Below are 15,123 nucleotides of genomic sequence, written 5' to 3' on the forward strand. Positions count from 1 at the left end.
TAGTCTCAGGGCCTCTGGGGGAGCAGCTTCCTGCCCTATTCTGCTGTGGGGTGGGGAGATGGGCTGGGAGAGGACTACAGTTTCCTCAGGTTTATGAGAAAGGGACCTCCATTGCCATGAGACCTAGCTCCTTGGGAGTCCCTGGGATGAGCCCATACCTGGATTATCGTTGTCTCTGTCTGGCTCTGCTTTCCTTCTCTGTCTCTCCCTTCTTCCTCTCCCTTTTTCTTTGGCCTTGTACAAACCCCAACCATTCAACAGTTCTGAGAGTAGATAGTATTTACCTCAATAATGGTAGTCTCCTTTCGTTTCTTTTTAACCCTCAATTCAGATGATGGCTCTAAACCCACGCCCACGATGGAGACCCAGCCTGTGTTCGATGGAGATGGTAAGTCCACTATATTAGTTCCTAATCTTATTCTCTCTACTCATGTTCAGAATCGGGCAAGGTATTAGCCTTACATGTTTGTTTAAGTTCCATTATTATTAATATTAATATTATTATTATTAATATTTTGGTTTTAATTTCAAAATTTCGCAGTGCAAACTGGGCTGTCCTAACCTTTAAAAAATGTGAAGCTTCCAAGTAATTGGTACACACTTTCTACTTCTGGAATGGCCCTCTGTTCTTCTCAGGCTCCCTGCCTGTAGCCCAATGTCCAACAAAAACATGGTTTAGACAGACCCTCCCAGCTGCCAAGACCAGGGAGTCATGGTGGGGACGGCGGGGAGACTGGGGACATCTCTTCAGCATGTGACTCAGCACTTATAACTGTGCTCTGTGCCTAGAGTGCTGTGGGGTCCCTGCGGGATAAGGAGAAGGTATTTTAATGTCGGTCTGTGCTCCTATGGCAACCACGAGAGCACTTCAGGAACTGGGTTCTGTGCTTCTGGTCTCCATTTATGGAAGAAAGAGTCGCCATTGTTCTCTTGGCGAAGAGTAGTGAAGATGTAGGTCATGAGCTTTAGCTTTTGGGGAGAAGGAAGGAATTAGGGTATTCCAGACAGTGAGGACTGGCCAGGAGCAAGGAGGGGATGGTTTGGGCCACCATTAGAGAAGTAGGAGAAAGAGATTGGGGCTGGCTGGGCTAGGGCACGGGGATTTGGGGGAGTTGACTTAAGACATTTGGGAGAAGCACTCTAGGTAAGGGAAATAGTAGACAGTGACCCAATCAAGGTCAGGAGTCCCAGGAGGCAAGGGGTTGGAGGAGCTGGGGCACAGAAGCCAGGCCTCTGCTCAAGCTGAAGCATCTGGGCTTCTATTCTGTGGGGATTTTACCGAGTGCTTTAGATCCCAGTGAACCGAGTGTAAGGTTTCCAGAAAGCTTGACAATGAAGTTGACTTTCAGAACACATCATAGGGCAAGATTTTACCAGTACTCTGCTGAGTGTGCCTGGATCACGAGCCAGAGGAACAGAGAACTTAAACGAAGCCACAGCCCATGGCTAGGAATGCTCCTGGCGCAGGCACAGCTCAGTGAGAACTGAAAGGGGGCACGTCTCTGTGATCCACCTTTGTCATTAGAAAGTGTGGGTCCTAGGGCTTTAGGTAGAGGATAGAGATGCTGTCATCTGGGGGGACCATCCTGGTGCTGTCATCAAGTATCTGGTTACTGCATAGCATGTTCGGGTGATCCCACAGGATTTCCACACCCTCGGCCTCCTGCGAGCCTGCAGCTTCCCTGGGGTGCTCTACATGAAGGTGCTTGGCGTGTGTTCCACCTGACTGTGGCAAGGGCACAACTCAGTCCCTTCTTCCCCACATGGAACATGGCTCTGCAGGCTGAATCTGCTGTGGTTCAGCTGTTTCCTCTAAAATGGTCTCTGTGGTGTGTTTGGCATTTCTTTGTTGATTTATCCCCTTTAAATCTTCTCCTGGGGAAGCAGCTGAGAGGGACTTGGCTTGGCCCCGTTCCTCACCTCCTGGGATAATATTTTTATTCCTTGATGGAGTGGCTTGGTGCCTCTGGATTCTGACCACTCTGGATCCCAGCACAGGATGCCCTGGTTGTCTCTTAAAAGCTGATGGGCACTTCCGTCACAAGGAAGAGAGAGTGCGTTGGCACTCGGATGGGGTCGATATGCCAAGAGGGAGATAGTGGAAGCTTTAATGCTTAGGCTTCTAAAAAGCTTATTAGAAATCTAGGTTACATTCTGTGTTGTATTCTTTGCCTACATGTGCACACACATTCTCTCTCTCTCTTGTTTTTTCTAGAAATCACAGCCCCTACCTTATGGATTAAGCACTTGGTAATCAAAGACTCCAAATTGAATAACACCAATGTAAGAAATTCAGGTAAATAATCTTGAATTCTATATGAACTCAACCCTCTGTCCCTCGGTGTACCATAGCTGCTCTGTGACTTCTCATCATGTGGTCTTGTTTTCTTCTATTTCCTTTTTCCCTCTCCCAACTGCCTTCCTTTCCTCTTCCTCTCACTCCACCCTCACCCTTCTACTTCTTCCTCTTCTGTTTCCTACCTGATTCCTTTTCTGAGACAGCCTCATTATTGAGCCCGAGCCAGTCTTAAGCCAGCACCTTTCCTCCTCAGCCTCCTGAGTGCTGGGGTTGTGCCATTCAGTCAAGCTTTACGGAGCCATTTAATCAGTATTATGCTCATTTTCTATAGCTCCAACATAAGGAGGTCAGATGAATTAGTTAGCCCCTTGCAGTTTTTACTTTCTTCTGCCAGAATCAACATCTATGAGCAGTTGATCTGTTTGGATGACAACATTTGTTAATATGCTTTTCTATTTGGACTGCCTTTCTGAACGCCATGCAGGGGAATTTGAAGGAAGCAGACTGGGCATAGGGAAGTTGGACTTCAAGCTCAACATACTTAGTTCCTCTGTTTTGAGAGTTTAGAACTACTTGTTGTCACGCCCCTCCTGAGCTGACCTTTGGAGGTCTGGGGATGGTGATGGTATGGGTGATGAATTTTGAAGAGTAGTCACATTCGTAGGATTTACTTGAAACAGTATTTGACGACAACAAAGGTCAAACTCAACCAAGTTCTCTGGCCATTGATATTTACCAGCAGGAAATGTTGTAGCAAACCAGAGTTGGTCACTGGCAGGGAGACTCATACTTTCACTTAAGATACCATCATGAGAAATATCACTTGGCAGAATTTATGTTGTAGGCTGAGTTTAATGTAGCCCTATGCTTCCCTTACTGGTGGCAAAGATTATGAACAAAGGATTCCTACCTTAAATGAACGGGCAGAGTTTTGTGTGACCGTTGATCAGTGAGTGGGTGCGCTGTCGTTGGCACCTCTACTTTGCTTGTGTGCCAGCTCTGTACTGGAGGTGGCAGCATGGAGGGTACAGTCCAGGGAGACAGAGGTGCATCTATAACACAATGGCTGGCTTTCAGTGTGTGACTGACTTACTGCTTGATGTGAGATGCAAGTATGGGATGGGGACAGAAAGGAGGCTGTGTGAACCCTCTTGGACTAGACTATAACAGAATAGTACATCAGTTCAAGCACAGGGTTTGGAATTGGCAAAATCTAGGCACATATCCTGATTCTAAAACACACTGAGTGACTCTAGTTAAATAAAAGTCATTTCTTAACTGTAGAGTGGGTTCATGGTCTGTTCCTCAAAAGGTTCACTAAATTAATGTCTATGTGTTTCTTGACGGATGCCTGCCTAAATAATGAATTGTAGGTGCATTTATTATTATTATTATTATTATTATTATTATTATTATTATTATTATTTACATTGTTGGTAACAATAGCATGATGGTATTTTGGTTTTGGGTGCTATGCATGCTATGACCCGTGCATGCTATGCAGGCATTCTACCATTGATCTGTGTCTACAGCCCTTGACTTTTGAGATAGTGTCCTGATATGTATAGCCTGGAGTAGCCAGGAACTCAAAGTCTTTTTACCTCAACTTCCTGAGTTCTAAGATTACAGATGCATGCCACCACACTTTAACCAATGACAGTGCTTATTGTGACTAGACTAGAGGAAGCTAGTGGCACCTGTCTTTCTGGGCTGTAATAAAGTGATGGTGTCAAGCTCTGATTGTCACCCCTATTGGTTTATGTAGTTTTCTATTGTATCATGATAGGGTCATGTTGAAGAATGGTTTCTATGCAAGTACAACCATCTTCTTGTTGCAGTGATTCAGCCGCCGTTATTTTTCATAGCTGTTGACCCTATAAGGTCAGTATATAGGACAGGATGGTTGCAAGAGATCTAACTCTTCTTTAGAAGAAATAGATCAAAGAAAACTATTAGTCTTTGATGTTTTAGTATTCGCTCAGCAGACTAGAATATTCCCTGGCTGTACTGGCTGATACCTGTTAATCTTATTTATGGAATCAGGTATGAAAGACATGGTTCTATAAGAGTATATAGCGCATAACAAGTGGCCAGACCACCTGACTGTCTTTGCAAATAAAGTTTTATTAGGACACAGTCACAGTCATTTATGTGTGTGTGTTGTTTATGGCCATTCACATCTACAAGAATAAGTTTGCACAGCTGTCCCAGAGCTCTTATGGCTTGTGAAACTTAAAATATTTACTTTATGATCTTTCACAAAGGAAGTTTTCTGTGCCCTGGCGTACACAACTGAATATGGCGTGAGTGGGAGGTATATGCATGGGGATTGTCTCAACCAAGTCTTTGGGCCCCTTCACAGACTGAGCAGAAGTTAGGAGTTGTGGCTCCTGAGATGCTGCCTTATGTTCCGGGTAAACCTACACCATCACAGGGGCTCCTGGAGCCGCTCACAGGACTGCGTCGTCTCACCACTCCTAAGTCTTATCTGTTCTGGTGCATGCTCTTGTAGCTGGTTGTCAAGGAAGCATCATGGGGTCTGGATTTTCAGGCAGTGAGGCAGGGAGTCTTTTATACACAGGCCTCACACTGGTCAAAGCGTGGGCTTCGAAATCAGACAGATGTGCGGGCCTGGTTTCCAAGACTGGCTCTCCCTGCCTGGGGTAGCCAGTCAAACTCTGAGTCTTCTTTTCATTTATGTAAAATGAGGCTACTGCCGCTTAACATTTTGCATGGCTTCAGTTTTAGGCTTGTATTTCTGGGCACCTAGGTTTGCTGTAAATGATTTTAAAATAACAAAGCAAAGTTGCTTTGGTGGGATGCCCTTTTTTGCACTGTGCTAGCCCATCCTCACATGTTGACACACTCAGTTAATGATGAGTTAGGCATCCTTTGACGAGAATGTAAGTCTGGTCAGTCGGCTTTCAGTGAGGACTGGAACATTTAAACACCTGAGACGGCATTTCGTTAGACTTTGGTGGAAGACTCTGGGTTGAGGTGAACTTTAGCCACACGCATGGGAGGTTGGAGTCAGACTCTGTGGACTATGCCTGATGAGAGCTCATCTTCTCAGGCTTCTCTCACAAGACAAAAAAAAGATACAATTCCAGTTTCTTTTACACCCCAAACATCCCTTTTTCACACTCAGACCCTCTGACGCCAGGTTTGTTTTCTGGCTTGGGGACTGTTGATGTTGGAAAGGTTCCATTGGGCGCCTGAAGTTGTGCAATACATGACACACACTCGCCCGCAGACGTTGTCTCCAGTCTTCTCCCCTGCTGGAAGTTCTGGGCCTTTCTGGAGAGCTTTACCATGTGTTCCCATGGCTGCTGTGGCCTTCTGAGTCCTTGGGAAGTTCAGCGTATTCGGGTTTGCCTTTCTGGTCCCCTTCTTTCTGACCACCCCCCTCATATGTCTCTTTTACAAGCACCCATGGCTCCAGGAGAACTTTCTGTATCTGGGAAGATGGTGTTCCTGGTCAGCTGACACCCCAGAACTTGGGAGCAGGATGTCCTAGAGGAGTGTGGCCAGAGTCTCTGCTGCTTTTTCAAGGAAATATAAACTCCTGCTGAATTTCTTTCTTTATTTTTTTAAATCCAGAGTTAGGTGTCATGACATTTCTTTAAAATACCTAGCATTTAAAATATGTTAAAGACATCTCTTTATAGAAGAAAGTAAAGAGATAAGATAACAAGAATTAGCCTCTATCTAACCCTTCATTCCGTCCCCTGGTTCTAAGCTGACTATATGAAGGTACTTTATGTCTCTTTATGATATGCGTCTTTTTGTTTCTTTTTGGCAAGACACTGTGCTTCCTCTTCTGAGCAAGCGCAGATCTTAGGAACTAGGGTCATAGACGTGGTCGCCATGCTCTTTGTGTGCCACGGGGATGCTCCAGGGCTCCAACATGCTTCCCTTTGCCCTGGGAGCCTAGACTACCCTCTACTTTTGTTTCTGTATCCATATCTTTTCCTTTCCTTTCTCCTTGTCTTTCCTACAAAACTCTTTCTTGGTATAATCAAGGACTGCAAGAGGGCCCCAGAACCTGGCCCCATGATTTAAGTCCTAACCCTCTTTCTCCCCACCTCAATGACCAGCATGTGTGTATCTGTGGATGAAGCACCTCATGGTCATTCTGCTCCTTGGAGATAGAGCCGGTAGGGACCTGAAGTGGAAACACATTTCTTTGACATTTTCAATGAAACAAGAGTCCCATTTCTTTTTGCACGAGAGAGTCTGTGTTTGCCCAGACACATGTCACAGGTATGTAGGTTGACGGTATTCTTGCCCTTACTCATTTGGGTGCAACGTTGTTCTTCTAGGCAGGCTTCTGGGCCACTGGCCACGGTTGAGATTGCTTTTCCACGCAGGAAGTTTCTTCTGGAATAGCTGCTGTCATTGGGGCTTGGGGTCACGGAGGCAACGACACCTTCTGGCTGGATCCCCACCCCCACAAGTCTCTACTCTTTGCCCAACTGGAAACCGTGGGCTGATGTAATGACCTGAGGCTGGAAAAATAAACAGCTTGCAAGGAAACCAGTGGTAGCCTTGTAAGCAAATATCCCACAGCCACCTGGAATCTCACACATGACGTGATTGGGAGGAAGAATGAGTAATCTACCAGCATTAGCAACTAGGACTGGCCCAGGCTTGTGTGCGTTTAAAATATCTATATGAAAACACACTCTGTAACTGGCCTTTTAGACTATCTGCCCTTTGAGCTCATGAAGATGCCTCAGTCAATAATGACCAATAGAATTAAGATGAGGCCATATGGTTCTTCCCACGGCATCACCCTGGCAACAAAGGCTGTGCCCTTTTTCTGTGTCTTTAGCCTTCGCTGAGAGGAAAGGTGATTGTTATTTGTAGGCCTCAGAGAGAAACCTATAGTCCAGTTTTACTTTGCTCTAACATTGGCTTTCTTGGTTACCTTATTCTGTCACCCCACTGTCTGCTTGTAGTGATGGGATGGGAGGTATGTGGCCAAAGGATTCAGCCTCTGGGACTTCCTCTACCTGTAAAAGTCTTGTTTCTAGAAGTGGGTTTCATGTGCAGTGATGTTCCATAGCAAAACCAGGGCCCACTATGTTCCTTTTGTCCTCATTTGTTAAGCTGCCATCAAGGAGCCTGCCTAGGTAATTGTACTATTCCAAGTTGCTGTAATTGACTATTCCAAGGTTCTGAAAGTCAGTGATGAACTTGACTTTAGCCTGAGAGCCTCCTTCATGTGTGTAAAAATGACTTTGCAAGTAAGCAGGGTGTGAAGCTTATCACCACACATACAGTATTAGTATTCTGAGGAGAGGGAGCAAAGGTATACTTAATTTTGACGAATTAAAAGCAAGCTCACTTTCATCTTTCCCCTTTGTCTGTATCCTTTCTTCTTCTGTTGCTTGAAGTTGAATTTTCTATATTTTGGACCTTCTGGTACAGAGCCTGCAGGTAGGGTCAATGAGATTACCCAGACAAAGCTGGGAAGAAGCCAGGGTACTGTTTCCTGGTACCTGCCACTGTAGAACTACGGTGAAGTATCTCCCAGTCTCTTAGCTTTGTGGCATGAGTCAGTCAAGATGTGTGGCTGTGAGCCAATGATACTTCGGGATGAGGGAGGTTGAAAGAAAAGATGTTTATGTGCTAAATTGGGGGCAATCCATCCCAGAAGAAATCCCCCACCTCTCCCCAAGAGCTGAGCATCTGTCTGTGTGGGAAGTGGGTGTTTACCACTGCAGACCACGGTGAGCCATGCTTGGCCATTTTAGGTTCTGTAGAGAATCTATTTACACAGGATGGCTGTACTATTTCCTTATTCCTCTTCACCCATGGCGCTTCATCCTAATGGTGCGTTTATCCCTGGGGGAGAGCTGCCCTTAGCCAGCTGTGGCTCGTGGGCCACATAACAGAGCCCCAAAGAATTATGAGGCCCTGCATAGGTGTTTAAGTTGACTGTGAACATTATGCGAGCTCTCAAGTCAGTCAATTCCATTTGAATCACGGGCTCGAACAGCATATTAGACACATGCCAAAAGGAGATATCTTCACTGAGTCTGTGTGTGTGTGTGTGTGTGTGTGTGTGTGTGTGTGTGTGTGTGTGTGTAAGGAAATGGATAGATTCAGGGGCAGGGTGGCTGAGGGCATACTGATAACTGTTAGCCATCTGCAGTTGTTGGCAAGAGAGAAACATACACAGTCTTCATATTTAGAGTCTTCACTGGGATATCCTCTGTAATTTCTTGTGTTGTTGGATGAGGATCCTAATGTTACCTCAGCACCACAAAGCTTATTTTTTATACTGAGTTCTTCAGTACAGAAAGTGGAAGTGATATATATATATATATATATATATATATATATATATATATATATTTGTAAAACTGATTCGAAACCTTGTGAAGAAATACATATGTTATGTATTTCTACTACCTGGATTTACCTGGGTAACTTGATGAAATATTTTGTTTGATTAAAACAAAACAGTAAACACTTTCTAAAAAACCAACCAACCAACCAACCAAAAAGAAGTATGAGGTACAAGGGAAATGCTTGCCTTTGGCTCTGCCTCTTCCTGGTGCTCAGCTTCCAGCGACTTTTGTAGTTAAGTCTGGGACGGTATCCCTGCTCCTGTCTAACCTCAGGTGTGTGGGCTTCTGCAGAGACAGAAGCATGGGTGGGAGGGGGGCTTCCTGCACCACCACTGACTTTGCTATGAGAAAACAAGAGTCCAGCTGTCGAGCGCTCGTGCAGGGCTCTAAGCCCAACAGAAGTTATGAGGCACTAAGCCTGAGACAGTGGGAGAACAACGCAGGGAGCATGTAAGGAAGGGCTGGCCTTTGAGTCGTGGTGTCCCAAGAGCAGGGTCAATGACGTGCTCCACTACAGTAGGGACAAGCAGTTTGCCAATGATTTTTTTTTCCTTTCTTTGGATGTTCTGGAAGTTATTGTAAAAAGCAGACAGACTCATTAAGATATCTAAATAGAGAACTAGAGAGATACATATAAATTTTCTCTTAGCTATGTGCCCTTTACTGTGTACTGGGGGAAGCTGCTCCCATAACCTGGTCCTTGGTCAGCCTTTACAGGCCAATCAAGGAGCCAGCTTAAACATAGGAATAAGAAGATTGGGATAGTCCACATGGAATTGTGGACACTGCCACCTTAGACTAGTTAATTTCAACAGCAGCTCCCACTGTCCACTTTACTTCAGCACCAGGGTAAATGTTGTCCATTTATTTACTCTGTGGTGTCAGGTTTCTAAATCAATGCTTTACACATACCAAGTGAGTGCCTTACCACTGAGCTCCAACTTAAGTCTCCTCTTACCATAAATCCCTTGTGGGGCATGTGTAGGGGCCACTCTGCTTGTACAGGTAAGGAACTTTGAGATGATCCAAGATCAAGAGCTAAGTGGGAGGAACCCAAAGACTATGCTCGTGACTACTGTGCCACACCGCCTCTCTTCAGACTGCTGTGAAGTCTACCGTGTAAGCTCCGTGGGTGAAATGTGCAGGAGTTGGAGTGATGGACACATCATTGCTTCAGTCGCAGGGCTTTGGAAGCCCAGGTCTCCTCGACCCTGTCTCCTGTTCCTGGAGCCTTCCATCCGAACTCTTCAAGTTCCTTCCGGTTTGGGGGAACTCCAGTTGAGATTATACATCATCCAAATGTCTCCCTCTGGGACAGAGCTGAAGGTGATCCTTTCTTAACTAGTTGGCTCATGGGATAGGGCACGTCCTCCAGAGCATTCTCTAAAGTCCCTCTCGAGTTGGAATGAGGGATGATGTCATTTTTCACTTTCATTCATGGCATATTTTGCAGAGAAAGTTTTTTTTTTTAAGACAGGGATAAAAAAACTATTGCAATTGAAGAGATGTCTTTATTAAATCGGTACAAATTCTGCTTCTGATTCCCCACTTCTCTATCTATCCTGGTTTGAAAAAAACAGAGGATGACTTTATTCTGTTAGTAGGTGGCTTTTTGCTTGTTCCTTGCCCTGCAGGTCTCTCCCCTGGGCCTTTCCTTTTCTTAGTCAATGGCCAGCCTTTTGTTCTGAAGGGAGCTTGGAGCAGTAGCTCTGTGGACTCTCCCTCTCTGTGGGGTTCTCAGAGCCACACAGATGACTCCAAGTCACACAATATGGAGAGTTAGGAGTCGGCTCTGGCCAAGTGGCCCTCACTGACAGAGGTGATGGAAAACCCAAGGGTGAAAGGTTCTTGGAGAAATTATCCTCTGGTGGGGGGCACTTAGCCCCTCTTGAAAAAATTACAACGTCCACAGTAAGAAAAATAACCTATTCATTTAAATAAATGACTTGAAGCCATAGGTGCCAAAACTCCATGTGGCTGCATAAACAGAAGGGTGGCTCAGTGATGTTCTGAAAATCATTCCTAAAGATTATGACTCTAGCTGGCCCTCCCCTCAGCACCACACCTCCAGTTCTCACACCAGTCCTTTCAACCAACAGTAAAGTCAGGGTCATAAAGCCCAGACACTTCTCCTGCATTCACAAATTCTCAGGCACTGGGCCCCCCTGGGGTAGCCCCAGTACCAGACACCTCTGTGTTCTCAGACCTGGAGAAACCTGCAGTGAGAAGTGCATCATTCCTTACAACGCCTCTGGAACTTCATGTCACTACTTAGAAAGCTATTTTAAAAAATGTATGGTTTGTTATTGTGGGTTATCGGTTAGCATTTTATTCATTTTTGATAAGAGACGAGATGGCCAGGAGGTATTTGAAGAGGTTTCAAGGTCGTTGTTGTTGACACAAGGCCAGTGTTTTCCTTAATATTCTTGGCCCAGAAAGATGATTCCTTTTGCAATGAGTATATGCAAGCGCCTCTCGTTTTCCCAAGCTGAATCACCCTTTATTGATGCTTACCCCCTTGGGAAAATGCAGTCTGGAGGGGCTGAGGGTTGAGTGTAGCATTTCTCAGGATGAGCTGGGGTCAGAGACTCTCGTTCCAGCCCTTGCAATCTCATACCCACTGGCTGGCGCTTACTCTGCTGTGCATGGGCCCCATCTCTGAAGTGTTGGGTAAAATAAAATTCTTGGACTAAATACCCTTCATGGATTCTTTCTCCATGAGAGTCCATGGTTCTCTGCAGGAGATGCAAACCAGAGATGGGGGTGGTGAAGTGGTGGGCAGGAAGGAGGTGGTGAAGCCCTAACCCATAAGCACTTACAGTTGGTAGAGTCAGAGTACAAAGGCACAGAATCTCAGCAGCTGCCATTTTGCTCCTTGGCCTCATTCCAATGAGGAGCCCTCAGAGATAGTTTCAGGGACAGAGAAAGACCTTGAATGAGGATAGGCTGACACATCGTGGTTGGTTCTGCGTAATGGGTCATGTTATTCTCAGAAGTTTCCTGGCCTTCTCAGAGCCTAATATGCTATCAGAATAAGGTACATATCCCTTTCATAGCCTTGGCTCACTGCAGTCCCCAGCACTTTCCTAGCATCCTCCTTAGCCCTTGAATGTTTCGTCACCCAGTCTTGTGTTGGGTCCTCCTCTTTCAGGACACTGTCCCCAGCCCTGTTAGTACCCCACTGCCTGTCTCTTATTGTCTATTGCAACAACATAAGCAACTCTCTCAGGAGGCCAAAGAGGCTCCTTTAAAGAACCACTAGGTCTTTTTTTTTTCTTTTATTGGATATTATTTTATTTACATTTTAAATGTTATCCTCTTTCCTGGTTTCCCCTCCAGAAATCTGTTATCCCCCATTCCCTGCTTCTATGAGGGTGCTCCCTTACCCTCCCAGCCCCCTGTCCTGACATTCCCCTACACTGGGGCATCAAGCCTTGACAGGACCAATGGCCTCTACTCCCATTGATGCCCAACAAGGCCATCCTCTGCTACATATGTGGATGGAGCCATAGGTTCATCTCTGTGTTTTCTTAGGATCGTGGTTTAGTCCCTGGAGCTCTGGGGGTAGGGGTCTGGTTGGTTGATATTGTTATTCTTCTTATGGGTTGCCAGCTCCTTCAGTCCTTTTTCTAACTCCTCCATTGGGGACCCTGTTTTCAGTTCAATGGTTGACGTCGAGCATCCACCTCTGTATTTGTCAGGCTCTGGCAGAACCTGTCAGGAGACAGCTATATCAGGCTCCTGTAAGTCTTCATCTGGAGAGACCACATCCTTGGCCAGGGCATCCTTCCAGCCTGCAGTTTATTTTGTTTGTGTTTTTGAGATAGGAGCTCATTATGTAGCCTACCCTAGCCTATCCTGATCTTTCTTCTTTAGCTGCCCTGTGTTGAGATTCCAGATGTGTACATCTGGCTTCTGACTCCTCAGTTTTTCTAGGCATTTGTTTCATCTTTCCTGAAGTTCTTATGATGCTTCCTTTAGTGTGTCCATTTGGCTGGGCAATCTGGCTCTGTTGTTAGGCCCAACACTACCTAACTGTTGTGATGTGAGCATCCACAGTTGCTTTTACTTACAGCAGATTACACAGTGTGCAGTCAGTTCCAAGACTTAAGAAGAATTCCGGAGACTGTGATGGAGAATCCCTGCTCTGTGTCTTTATGCTGTAGGTTTGACCTATTGATCTGAGACTCAAGGCTGCCTCATCTTGCTTATCTGCATTTCTACCTAACTGGCTTGCCTGCATACTTTAGACTTGCCATCTCCCTAATTCATGAGTCTAGTCCTTAAAATCTCCCTCTTGTTGTGTGTGTGTGTTTAAGTGTGTGCATGTGTGTGAGTGTGTATGTTTGTATGTGTATGTGTATATATGTGTGTATGTATCTGTGTGTGTTTGTGTGAGTGTGCGTTTTGGAGAACCTTGAATGGTATAGTCCCTCTTTGACAGCAACCCCTTCCACCTTCTCTCCATCTACTTTCCCCACCATGAACTTCCTGTTTTCTGTAAGGTCAGCCCACTGGTTGTAGATGACTTGACTTTCAAAGGTGTTTAGGTGTTGGTTACTCAGGAAATTTTCACTTCCTCCTCTGTCTCTTCTCTCAGTGTGTCCTTCTCTTAAAGTCAATTATCTGAAAGTGAGATCAGCCTGAATCCTGTAATGTTTATTTATGGTTTTTTAAAGCAATTTTTGCTCTTAAAATATATATAAAATAAAAAAGATGAAGAAGGAGAGGAGTCCTGGAAGAGACTCCTCTGGGCTCATCAGTGATAGGGGCTTAGCTAAGAATTCGTGCTGTCCACCCTGTCTCTGCTCCTAATTACTATGGGTAATTGTGAGGTACAGAGCTTGAGCCAGTCCGAGCAGACAGAGATGTCCTCTGCGCTGATTCTATTTTGGCTGACACATAAAGACCTGGGCTCTGGGCCCTACAGACAGGGTTTATGTTCATCTCATTCAACCTGGCCTTCCCAGCCCTGCCTCCAGCCTTGCTCAGGCCTGCCCTGGTCCCATCCTCTTCCCTGGCATGCCACATGTGACTGGGGAAACATACACTATGTGTCTTCTGGTGGCTAGGCCAGGACTTTGTGTGTTCTCAACTTGAGATGCTTTTCTGTTGGGTTTCTTCTTTAAGCCAGGGGTTTCTTTGCCAAGTGGAGACTGACTAAGCTCTCACTACTTGGTGCCATTTTGGGAAGGTTGGAAGGACATATGTGGAAGTGTACAATTGGGTACAGTTATCTATCCTTGTGCTTGCTCTCCTATGGTGTGGGTTATGTCTTTCAGACATATCTAGGTAGCCCTGGCCGGTGCTCACAATTACTGGGCCATACCTTTCTATCTCATTTCTGTTTCATGCATTTTCCTAAGCAGAGATGAAGTGTTTTGGAGTGACGTGTATCTACCCCAGCAGAGCTCCTTGCTTTGTGACTTAGTGTAGTTAAAAAGACCCTCGAAATCAATCCAACTTGCACTAGGTAAGCCAGCCTGAGAAAACCTGGAGAAGTGGATGGTGAGACCTATCTGGGAGGTGGCTGACAGGGGTCCACAGTAGCTCCAAGGCGGGACTGGCTTCTGGATCCTCAGATAGGTGAGTCTCCATTCCCTGGAACTTACCCATCAGTGTTTGTATGACACACGGGGGTGCTGACTGGTGAGCTGGCAGGGGCTACAAGAGTCCCCTTGGCTTAAAGTGACAAAGAGCTCAACAGCTCTAGCTAGATACTGTTATATAACAACATACTATATAACGAGCTAGCCCAAAATCCTAGTGTATCAGAAAAATAATTTATTCTTGCCAGTTCCGTTAGAATGACTGTCTCACTAGTTTTACATGAATTGGCTCTGGGGTTCATCCGAGTAGAGGGCAGGTGGGAACTGGAACATACAAGGTGACCTGTGTCCTGTTGCTAGCAGACCAAGCCTTTCCCTCTGCTCCTTCGGCAGGGTAGAGAATATATAAGAACACTCTATGTGGCACTCTTAGGGCTCATTGGAAGTGAAAGCAGAAGCTCCATGTCCTCTGAAGGCCTGGGCTTCTTCTCCAGCCTCACCACACTGTTCTCTGGTGGGTTAAAACCAGTTGGAGTCCATGTGGACTAGCCAACACAGGACATAGAGACACGGGCATTGGAGACTCTTCTGGGATCATGCACTGTTAAGTATAAGGAAAGTATAGGATAAAATAAAGCTTGGATCAGCCTATAGCAATGAAAGATGCTACTGCAGAGAGGTAAAGAACGTGGGTGGGCTGGGGTCCCACCTCTGCCTCCTCCTAGCTGTGATTTCCTTCCTTCCTTCCTTCCTTCCTTCCTTCCTTCCTTCCTTCCTTCCTCCCTCCCTCCCTCCCTCCCTCCCTTCCCTCTCTCCCTCCCTCCCTCCCTGCCTCCCTCCCCATCTTCCTTTCCTTTCTCTTCCTCTCCCCCTCCCTCTTTCCCTCCCTCTCTTCCTCCCCCACGTCCCCTCTCTC

At 45.8% G+C, this 15,123-nt stretch overlaps 1 protein-coding gene across 9 annotated transcripts in view; it reads left to right on the forward strand.

Moving 5' to 3' along the window:
* Smoc1 (SPARC related modular calcium binding 1) overlaps positions 1 to 15,123 on the forward strand; it is a 199,034-nt gene that overhangs the window by 125,924 nt on the left and 57,987 nt on the right. For 5 of the 9 annotated variants that reach the window (XR_015621901.1, XR_015621902.1, XM_087553284.1 and 2 more), the window contains 2 exon segments: positions 332 to 388; positions 2,216 to 2,296. Coding sequence is in view for 6 of the 9 variants with exons in the window: in XM_087553284.1 (XP_087409410.1) it covers positions 332 to 388; positions 2,216 to 2,296 (138 nt within the window). In the remaining 3 variants the exon portion in view is untranslated. 9 annotated transcript variants of the gene reach the window in all.

Source organism: Rattus norvegicus, chromosome 6 (genome assembly GCF_021556685.1).
Source record: "Rattus norvegicus strain SHRSP/BbbUtx chromosome 6, alternate assembly SHRSP_T2T, whole genome shotgun sequence".
Lineage (NCBI taxonomy): Eukaryota > Metazoa > Chordata > Mammalia > Rodentia > Muridae > Rattus > Rattus norvegicus.